The sequence below is a fragment of the Azolla caroliniana genome, unplaced genomic scaffold, assembly GCF_043228905.1.
Source record: "Azolla caroliniana isolate FFs.n. ecotype wild unplaced genomic scaffold, voAzoCaro1.0.p SCAF_20, whole genome shotgun sequence".
Lineage (NCBI taxonomy): Eukaryota > Viridiplantae > Streptophyta > Polypodiopsida > Salviniales > Salviniaceae > Azolla > Azolla caroliniana.
Window position 1 is genome coordinate 10,575,792 of NW_028230455.1, and position 11,875 is coordinate 10,587,666.

Consider the following 11,875-nt stretch of genomic DNA (forward strand, 5'->3'; position numbering starts at 1 on the left):
AAAGTTTGCTACCCTTGAGGAAACCTATCTCAGAGAAATGATAACTGCCATACATGTCTGCAGGCATCAGGGTCCCAAAATGCAAGATAAATCTGTGCTCACATCATTAATCAATGGTGTTGAAAAGGTATAATAGCATAACAAAGCAGACAAGCTGAGGATACATATTGGAAAACAAAACAAGCTACATGACACTTGGAACCTCTTTTGCTAATTTTATTGGTATTGAGATGCTGATCCTAATACTCCAAACTAGTCAAGAAAATGTATAGTTCCTATACTTCCTCTATAGGGCAACTGTCTACTAAGACCAATACATCCTATCTGGAAGCTATATAGGCATGAACGTAAACTCAACTGATAGTAAAAAAACGCGCTGAATATTTAACCTTTACACTTGGATTGAATCCAGAATCTGTAATGTTGTAAATCTACATACTAAAGATAGTAAAACAGAGTGCTCAAAAGATTAGTTTACATCAAGAGAAAGAAATCCAGAGAGAAGATGGTCTAGGGATTATCACCTTATATTCTGTGAAATATTCAGAATTGTTGTTCCTCCACTGCCTTGATCCATATATTTCTGTACTGATCCATTCAAATCCTCGTGATGCTCTACTTGGAAAAGCAAGCCGGCATCTTTCAAAAGACCATGTTCACCATACATCGTAGACATTGCAGACACTTGCTTCTCCAATGCTGTCTAGATATTCCAATCTTGTAGATTTACAAAAGACTTACACGAAGACAGGACTGGCGAAGCAGCGCTAGGTTTTTCCACTACTAATGCATACACCTAAAGTGACAATGTATTGCACATAACAGTATACCACTAATATCTCGCCACTGACACATATACAAAGTATGCTTTAAGGCCTCTGAAGATGATTAGTAGGTAATGACATGTGGCCATACATGCCAACCATAGGTGGTTGTAATGATGAGAAAGCACCAGGTTTGACATTATGAGGATTTGTGGTAATCTGATGGTGGTAAGAAGGTAAGTTTTGATTTCTATGAAAAGGTAACGGTAGAGGTAAAGGTAAAGGTGGCGGAAGGGGGGGTGGGGGGGATGGCGGCGCTGGTGGCAAAGGTGGTGATACTGAAGATACAGGATATTGTGAGCAACACATCTGACCAGATGTTAGTGTAGAGGCTCCTGAATATGGAGGCCAGATCGGATATTGAAAAGAGAGCTGCTGCATGGAGATATGAGGATATGGCTGCAAGGAAGTACCTTGAAAGGGCAAAAATTGCGTAGATAGCTGGTGAGTATAGTCACTGTTAAATTGGGTATTACTATTATTATTATCTGGTTGCTCAAACAGCCTTTGCCTTTTATCAGCTGGAAGAGGGGTTTCAAGTGGTGCCACATAAGCTGGAAGAGGGGTTTCAGCAGAGGATCCTTCTCCTCCGACTGACAATAATGTTGATGTCGACAATTGTGTTGATAATAAGGGAGCGCTGCTCTTAGCTACAACCTCAGTTGCATTTGTAGGTGTGAGATTATCAGCATAATCGATTTTGCAGCCAGCTGCCAATTGGTCACGAAATTGACCGATCATTGCAAATCCTTCAGCTGAACCTTGTATATGACCTGATTCAGGTGCTCTAGTTGCAATATCAGTTATCTCACTACTGTAGTCGTTAGTAGATACCTGAAGGCACTTACACAGATCCTGAGAACGTTCCAACTGAGCCCGCGCCATCTATACACAACATTTGTAAAGAATGGGCATGTCCACATGACAAATTATCAAAGCATTGCATTTTATTTTTTTCTTTGAGAGAAAGGACATGAGATTATTTCACTCAGTGCCATCTAAACAAAAAAATTAAGAAAGAATGAATAACAATTATGAAGAGATGATTATATCACTCTTTAGAAACACAATGATCAATGAAAGAAATCTTCACCTCACGTTGATTTTGAATCATCACAAGTTTGTTCTCCTGTAGTCACAAACATCATTAATTACTCTATGTTCAAGGCTAAGATTTGGAAAATGGACAAAAAATGACCAAATACCTGTTCTTGCAGAGCTTCCTTTAAAAGGGAAACAAGTGCTACTCTTGCTAGCTCGCTCATGTCCCACTGCTCAATGCAATGAGCCAGGATACCTTGCTGACCCTGGAGCTCTTGAGTTACAGTGACTCTGTCGTGTGCCTCACCTTCCAAAGAAACAACCAGTTCCATTCATGAATCATAGCACTTCAATTACAAAAGAAACATCAGGTGAAGGTATTATATAAGCAATTGCCGACAATAGATAGGCATCCATAATATATTTTACAATACGCAAAAGAATGTGTATGTGTATATATACCTAAATAATATGTGTGTGTCTTGTATTTTTTCATCTCATCATACCTACACATATCTGCATGGATATAATATTACATTTTGACATTGTGATTGCACACCTATTCTACTGATCATGGCCTGCATTCTTAGATTAGACATGGATTTCATTGAGAAATAGTCATTTCTCGTACGTCTATTTGGGTGTCTAGTAACTAATAATGGATACCGGAACTGGAGATGTGACTCTTTTATAGACTCACGACCATAGGTAACCCACAGAGATGTCTGTACACAAAAAATATTTGCCTTTAAACTAGGGATAGAATCCCTACTTCACAAGAATGTCTTCCTACTATGTGGCAGATCTCCTAAATTCCTATTCTTTACAAAATATACCCAAGCTTGATCCCACATGATTTGAAGATACTTGAAAGGGTGATCTTCTGCCCAAAACCCAAACTCTCAAATCTATGTTGAGGTGTCCAAAGTTACATAATTCTTCATTGGGAAGTAAACATGATATCCCTCAGCCCAAATGTGGCATGTGATTCAGCGACACCAAGGGATTCTTTCTATCCAGCTTAAGAGAATGAGAAGTTGCCAATAGGTCCATTAATAAATATTTGAACTCGGATCTTATATATGTACTGTATGACATGCCACTAATTAACTAGGCGTTGCAACATAATGGACTCCAAGATATTATTTGTTTTACAGCCATTACAAAGTTCCTAAATAGTCCACCTGGCATGACATACAGCAGAATGCTCAACAAAATAGGTAATCATTGTGGGTCCAGGTTGTGCAGCTCTACACATGTCCTGCCATAAGCACAACCAATGTGCATGCAACTATATGCTGCACAATGCTCAAAAGTGCAGACCCTCGCATCCTTTAAACAATTTTCCGTATTATTATTTAAGGGATACGAGAATGAAGTTCTACCATGACAATCTCGTATTCAACTTATACAAACCCAAATTCAAATGATGGTCTAATTATGACAAGTAGTTCAATGGTCTGTAAGCAATTACAAAGTTATATAGCCCTCCCATAAGTGAAATAAATCTCCATGTGTTCTTGTATTTTGAGAAGGGAAAGAGCATCTTCATAGGATGCAAGTATTATAGAATTTCACATTGGTACACTCATCAGAAAGTAGCTTATTACTAATCAGGATCTGTTACTAGTCCAACTTCCTTTTTTATATGCCTTCAACTCAGCAAACCTAGGTACAAGATTAATAAGTTCAACTTTGAACAAGTTCAGCATCTCACCAGACGTCCTACATACATTCTTTTAGATCATTGTTAAAGACATCCTTCTCCGAGCTCATTGAGGCTAGAAACCTCCACTTCAGCCTTTGTGAGATCAGCATCCAAACTTTCGATTGTTTGACAAGGATATGGTTCCATGCTTCATCACACAATGGTAGTCATGACTGTCTAGCTGTAACATCAATGTGGTATGATTGGTCACAATGCTCATTACACCTCACTTATGCAGAGATCAACTAAATAGGGAAAGAGTAGCCCTTGTCAAAGATGCCTAAAATAACAAAAGAGGCACATGCACTGTGGGATACTGAATATTCAGTAACACTGTGTAAGTTGTCCTCTGGTGTCACTATACAGAAAAGGCACATATGCAAAGGTTCCATGTGCACACCTCCAAAAACCACCCCAAACAATTTTCCCCTTAACAGAAATATGGATAGGTGTTCCCTCACAAAAACAACGCATACAGAGTCAAACCTCTTCACTCACCAGTAACTGCATATTCCTTCATATACTGATGATAAACATCATTCTTCATTCTTGCAAAAAGATAGAGAAGGGACCAGCAGCAAGACCTTGAAACTTCTTGAAAATAGGCATCCATTGGGTTGTAATGGACATGTGATCATATGTATTGCCATGAAGCAACCAGGTGTTGTGTTATAATAAAACATGAATGCAATTTTTCCTGGTATCATTGCCAGCATGCCACAAGGAACAAGGATGACTGTCCTCTCATGAGAAATTCCACTATGTTAAATAAACTCAGACTCTACTTTTGACAACGGCAGGTGTATAAAACCATTAGGTTGAAGGAGACATCCAAATTGTCCAGCAGTATTTTGAAGAGTTGTTTTATGATTCTCAACCATAGCTATATTTGATCACTGTAATTGTCTTATGAATACACAATATTACACATGACGATGGAAAATTATCTCATGTCTACACATGCTGCATATAAAAATTGGCTCACCAGAGTTTATATCAGCGACATCCTTGACCAAACTATCAATATGGATTATTGCAGCATTGCATCTACCAAGTGTTGCATCCTCTTCAGATGCAATATCATTCACAGACCCGTATGCTGATGTCAACTTTTCCTGAATGTTACCAGTTGGAACTTTCTACACAAATTAGAAAAATAGGCTATTACAATATCGTGAGGTATGGCCTCCGAAAAAGTCATGTGCTTAGATTTTTAAATATCTTTACAATTTTGGTAGTATGGTTTAACTTGGCATGCTTCTCCAACAGATCTACTGGTGATTCACTCCCAAGCAACTCCTCTTTCAATGTCCTTGTTCTTGCTCCAAAGACCTTTCGCTCATCCCAGATGTCTACCTGCTTGTGCACATTTCAAAAAATTAGCAATGCGTATTTAAATGCATCTAACTCAATCTATAAACCCATTAACAACATACCAACCGCGACACAACACTTTGAGCTTTGCTGTCCCCCTTCTCAATGACATTCTTTAAGGCCCCTGGAAGTATATTCCAAAATTCAGACACAAACTCTTCTCCCCGACGTTTGCTGTTCTGTATGATGTCATTTGCAAGGTAAAGGAAAGGCACAGATTGCTCTTTTGGAAGCTCTCTAAGCTGCTTGTCCCAAGTCTCAACAACCAAGTGAGCTTTCTTGCGGTGAAAGATACACCAATGAGATAGAGCTGAACAAGACAAAAAAAGGAAAATTGTAATTCCATTGAACAAATATGGAAATGCACAAATCAACATTAATGGAAATCACTGGCAATAGGTTACATGAAGGTAAGCAGAAAGGATATTGCATAAAAATATTGTTCCAGAAGTACATTTACTCTTCTTAAAAAATTCTGCAGTGAATATCATAAATCTCAAATGTTATGAGAAAAGACTTTCAACTCTGCTCGATAAAAAATTCCATCCCTATTACCAGTACTTTCGTTTTCTATTTACTTGGTTATGTCATCATAATTTGATAGGTTAAAAGTTGCATTAAAGGTTTTAATTGTTGAGATATTTTCCTGTAAATCATCATATGGGAACCACTTCTCTGAAATAGACTGGAATAGAACCAACCTTTTCTTTTCTTTTTTTCTTTTAATCTCTCCATCCATTCTGGGTTGGTGGGAATGTGCCTAGGATTCCCCCTCGGAGGGAAGTAGAGTACTTTTCTCTCACCAAGTGAGTAGTAAAGGAAGGATACCCAAATCTATCACTTGGTCTTGACATATAACACATGTAAATTTTGCATGTTTACTAAGTAGAAATGCGATCAAAAATCATCGTGCTTATCTAGTATACGAAATGGCTCATTATGTGCCTCCAAGTATAGGAAAATGACTCATTCTGTGTTTTCAAGGAACATGAAGATATTGGCGCACAAAGTTTCAATACTCGCATGGCAGACTTTAGTATAAATTTAAGGTTGATTGCAAAGATTAGATTCAAAGTGACTGATCATTTACATAAAACTTGATTAAGATAGAGGACCAATATCAATAGTTTGTGTCGGGTAGGTTATGATCAAAATTGTCTCCTATACAATATGCAATAATGTATCCAGTAGAGATATATCAAAAATATAATTCAAATTTTCTTCTGAAACAGATATGCAATCACCCTTTACGTCTGATTGGATTAACTGTGATATAATGAAGAAATATAACAAAATTCAAGAAAAATTGGACTTTTTTCATAACCCTTTTAAAAGCTAGCTATATATAATTATATATAATATATGGTCAGTGATGATTCAGCTTGAGATCTTTCCGATATAAACATCAGTTTAATCAAAAAGTCTAAACTTAAATTTTACATTTGCAAAAGGAAAAGTTTTCAAAGGCATACTCTCTATACTATGTTGTGAGTTGTCCAATTTCCTCAATTTTTCAGTTAGAATCTGGTTGTTAAATGTGTTGTTCATCCTTTCGACACTTGATAATACTGGAAAAAAGGAAGCATCATATCAAACCTTGAGAGGAGAATTGCTGATGTTAGGATCAAATATATGATACACAATATCATTTATCTAAAATTTTATGTGCAATAACTCTTTAAATTGCACATATATGGGTCTACGCATACATATAAGTGCATATATACATTAGAGATAGATAATTTTGTGCACATATGTACATAAGCATCGTATTATATGAAGATGTAATGATTTCAACATCTATCTATACACAAATGATGCATATATGTGCTGCACATATATATACATAGTACATTCATGTATGTGTGCATTGCATCATAATCAAAATGTAGTGCTTTTAGACATTGTACAGATAAATGAAAACAATACCCATATACTTCGAGATAAAGATATACATGCATAAGCATGTTATATGTAGATACACACATACTTCTTCCAAAATATACTTGCAACCATACATTTTCTTTTACACAAACTTGTGTATCATACATACATACAATCAACATATATGCGATGTCTGCATTGGACCGTATGCATATTGAATGTTTTTTCAGACATCCCAACGATGTGTGTGAGCTTGTAGACCTACAAAACATTTGCATATGTACATGGAAACATACACATGTTCCAAAATATAACTGAAAAAAATATACACATGCTTCTAATCATACACATGTATGCGCACTTATGACATACATACATATAGATATAGATATAGATATAGATATGTAAATGCGTCATAGGCTGCATAGTATGCATAATTAGTTGTTTGATACATCTAACTTATACATCTGATGAACGATTCAAATAGATCATGGCTACCGCAACACAACCAACACAGTGTCTAGGTATGCTACTATGAGGGACACACAATCCACCGCACAGGTATATATAGCCGCGTAAAAACAACCATACATACCTTCAATATGTAGAGGAGGAAGTTCAAACAGGGGCAGCCATACTCTGCGCCGACGTTTGTGTCTGATCCAAAATCAACCCTAATCCAATGCTTCCTCTAGCTCTTCCAGAGAGCAGAGGATTTTCTTGTTCTAAAGACAAAACAAATAAAATGTGTATTAGTATGTATGTACATATACATATGTATATAAATATATGATATAATATATATAATCTAATATATTAAATAAAAGGAAAAAACGAGAGAAGTACCCCTGAGTAAATTTAGTTAATTCCAAGAATGCCCCCCTCACTTCCAATAGCTGTCATTTATTTGGACAATTGTTAGTTATATGGTCAATTCTGTCACAAACTTCTGGAAATTGGACCATGATGATCCATCCACCTCCAAACAAAAGGACACGAGATGAATTAAAAACCTCATTGAAATTCCCATACCATTGAATATAGCTTTCTATTATACCTCAGCCATCAGCTATATTATGAATATGAAAGACAATATCTTTGCCTCACCAACAAAGTCTCTATGGTGTTTGGGAGATATCATGTCAAAGGGAAGTAGAATATAATAGAATTCCTCTAGCTTTTGGATTACCATAGATCCCAAATGCATATAAGTTGTCTGAAGTCCTAGGAGAATCAATATCTCAGTTACCATACCCGTAAATTCATTGAAATTGGCTTTTTAATTTTGGTCAATAGGTTTGTGACCTTAACAACCTCCACTATTTCATACTCTATTTCATACGAATTTATGTTGGAGTCATGTATGTATAAGGTAACCCTTGCACAAAACAAGGTTCTTGGTTACGAGATTGTTATGATGAGAACTATTTGATGATATATTCCATATGCATTTAACATAGTTTTGTGGTCGTGTATATATAAAGTACCCCGTGCACAAAACAATGTTCTTAGTTGCAAGATTACTACGATGGGTTTAGAATAGTGCACGATGTATGTATGTATGTATTATGCCAAGTGAAGCATTTATAAGTATTGGGAGCGTTGTCGTGAAGGATTCCGACCATTGGAGAAAGGGGAGCCGGATGCGTGCGAATGGAGATGTGTAAGGATGCACATGAACTAGGCTTAATGTGCATATGTAAATATTGAGAATAATAAGTACAAGACAAAGATCATAGAGTAGGTATTTTAATGCAACGGATAGAGAAGGGGGAATGACAACGTGTGATGGCAGAGGATCATGGGAAGATCTCTAACCAAAACAGATGCAATTACTCCTGATGTAACGGCCTTCATTTGTGCTATAAAAGGGGAGGAGTGGAATTGTTGAGGGGCGCAGCGTTTCAAGGAGGAGGCGTTGCCGGATTGTAGAGTCGATTGCTTGTTTTTTGTTTTGTGTTTTATGTCGTGGTAGTGTGAGGCCTTTGTTCGCGCAGGAAGCCCATGTGCTCCCGATCAAAGGCTCACCGGTGTCTGTGCGGGTGCTTGAAGGGCTAGAAGCTCGGTTACTAACCGAGTCCGATTGTATTCCTCTCTGATTGATTGACTAACTGATTATCTTTGTTACATCCGGTTTTCTTTGTGTCGTTGTGTGTCTCTTTGTCTTTCAATTCACATTCTCATCTCAGCTGCCTTTCGCTTGCGTGCTTGTCTGAGCCCATGAGCCTGTGCGCTCATCATCATCCGGAATCCAGAGGCAGGTCCATATAGTAGTACTACATTGTGGACCCGTGGGCCCGTGAAGGCATCTGGTAATCGAACCGAATAACACCATGTCTCTCTCTCTCTCTCTGTGGCTCCTTGGTCCAAGACCCCGGTGGTCCCGTCCCGATCTGGCACGTACCCGCAGGTATCCGCGACAACGTGTTACATGCAATCAATGGTCATTGTAATGAGTTATATTCAAAGGACTCTCTACGAGAATTGTCATTAGTACTTTATGATACATTAGAAACATACTAGTGACCATTCATGAAGGCTCCCCAATTTAGGGAACTCCACCACCTCCATGCCATTTAACATAGTTTTGTTGTCGTGTATATATAAAGTACCCCTTGCACAAAACAATGTTCTTCGTTACAAGATTACTACGATGGGTTTAGAATAACGCACGATGTATGTATGTATTATGCCATGTAAAGCATTCATACATATTGGGAGGGTGCTACATGCAATCAATGGTCATCGTAAATAGTTATATTCGAAGGACTCTCTACTAGAATTGTCATTGGTTTTTTGTCATACATTAGAAACATATAAGTTATCGTTCACAATGGCTTCCCAATTTAGGAAACTCCACCATCTCCATGCCATTGAAAGCTAGACAAAGAGAACAATGTGACCAATGTGGTAGTTGGCTTGTGAAACCTCTATTTCTTATTTAACTTAAGCATTGACCAATGATTACCTCAAATTAACGATTTGTTATTATCAACAATGGTGGGCCTGAGACACGATGGTGCAAGGTTCTCAATTATTCTCAAGGTAGGGTATCAATATTATTAGGGGGCATGTAGCTTAACATTAGATGCTTAGTTTTCCATGTAATGCTTGGTTTGGTGAAGAATGCAAGGCTCTTCTCAAAATGTTCAAAGCTTGCAAAAGATAAAAATGAGAATGTTGTAACATTATATCAATATCAAAGAATGGTGAGGAGGAGGAGATATTTGTTATCAATATCGAGTTATCATGTAAGGTAGCTTAATTATGGCAAGATTATATAATATTACAAAATGAAATATTAGATCACGGGTTGAACATAATCACAAATGATCACTTGCTCGAGCAGGCTTCACACCAAAACATTCAACTATCAATCATTTGGTTACAATAAGTTATAATGGAAGAAAGTTGACTTCAAGGGAAAACATTGTATTGTTGGTTTGTGGACTTCAATAAATCCTTTGACATTGTACTAAGGAATGAGATTTAGAAAAGAATAATAGAGATTGGAATCCCATTACAGTATAAAGAAGTCATACGAATATATGAGCAAGTCATGTGCCGATTGAAAATGGATAATAGTTTATCAAATTACTTTTTGACCAACATGGGGTCAAGCAAGGGTGTCCAAAATTTCCCACAATCTTGGTCTATGCATCGATAAACTCGAAGAAATAGTAAATAAGGTTGCAAAAGAATATGGATTAGATTGACCAAAACTCATGTACAAGCTTATTTTTGTGCTCCTATTTAATGTGGATGATATGCAACACTTACTTGATGTATTGGGCACATTCAGTCGAATTAGTGGGCTAACAGTTAACATGAAGAAAACAAAAATGATGGCAATAAAGACAATGCAACAAAGACACTACCCCACTTTTACATACAACAAAGAACCAAAACAAGTGGTTCAAAGCTTCTTATATTCTTGTATTAATGTCTAATCAACAAATAGATAGAATGTATGCTATGTATGAGTCTTGACTCTGAGCTAGGTAGAATGGTTCATATATGCCTAAGAATCAATGCAACCAAAGTGATACTCAAGGATGGGAAGTGAGTTTGATATTATTCAATGTTATGGTGGTTCGAGCGTTGTTGTATGGAGTGGAAGCGTGAGGTGGCACTGTACTCACTTGGTGCCTGAAACAATATAGATAAAATTCAAAAAAATGTTATTACATAGACAATTTTTTTTTTTTTGGGGGGGGGGGGGGGGGGGGGGATCCTCAACATCCTATCCTATCATGATATTAAAACCAGGTACTTGGTCCATAAAGGTACTAGCCACACAAAGAGTCTACAAATATATCACAAAAGTAAAGAATATGAATGATCATTGACGGGCGAAAAAGTTTGGAACATAGGAAGCAAGATAAAATTCTCTCATTTGGTTAGGTGCTTAACATTATGAAATGTTTGAGATGTGGGAAGTAAAATACCTATTGGAGCTCTTCGATGATGGTATGGAGTGCGTGATCATGATGGATTACTAGATGCACAAAGGATAAAGTGGTGGTAAATGTTAAAATGTCAAAATTGGAATATTACACTGCAAATATCAACCCCAATAGTGGCACCAATACTGTTGAACAACAGGGCTCGGCCACAACCGAGGAATAGAATCAACTCACAGAAAACAGGAAATACAAAAAAAATGCTCGAAGACAATAGAGAGAAGAGTACACAGGATGTTTTACGTGGAAAACCCTAAATGGGAAAAACCACGGGAGTCCTCAAACTCCTACTATCACTATGAACAGGGATGTACACTGGTGAAGCTACAAGGCAACAACCTTGAGCTCACTGTCTTCGCCACAGGCGGCGGTAATACACAGAGGCAACGACCTCTTCGTCTCTCTCTCTCTCTCTCTCTCTCGGCTGCTCTCACTTCGCATAAAAACTGAGCAACAACTACAAACTGTTTGCCCTAAGTCATATTTATACACATATGACTTTCGGGCTATTTACAAATATAGCCTCAAGGGCTCTTGGCAAACATATTCACAAATATGTCCCCGCATCCGGATCTCTCTCC

General features: G+C 37.4%; 1 protein-coding gene across 2 annotated transcripts; it reads right to left on the minus strand.

The window, feature by feature from the left end:
- Positions 1-167: 167 nt before the first annotated feature.
- LOC147850978 (uncharacterized) lies at positions 168-7,566 on the minus strand. Of its 2 annotated transcripts, XM_087335831.1 has the most exons (9): positions 7,427-7,566; positions 6,420-6,515; positions 5,010-5,257; positions 4,801-4,929; positions 4,559-4,712; positions 2,030-2,172; positions 1,918-1,953; positions 1,673-1,709; positions 168-1,597 (listed from the first exon to the last, which is right to left on the minus strand). In XM_087335831.1, exons 2-9 carry the CDS (start codon positions 6,493-6,495, stop codon positions 870-872), a joined length of 1,551 nt encoding a protein of 516 aa, XP_087191957.1. In that variant the 5' UTR covers positions 6,496-6,515; positions 7,427-7,566; the 3' UTR covers positions 168-869. The 2 variants fall into 2 exon arrangements, with proteins under 2 accessions (XP_087191957.1, XP_087191956.1); XM_087335830.1 differs by having other exon boundaries at positions 168-1,709.
- Between the last annotated feature and the right edge of the window lie 4,309 nt (positions 7,567-11,875).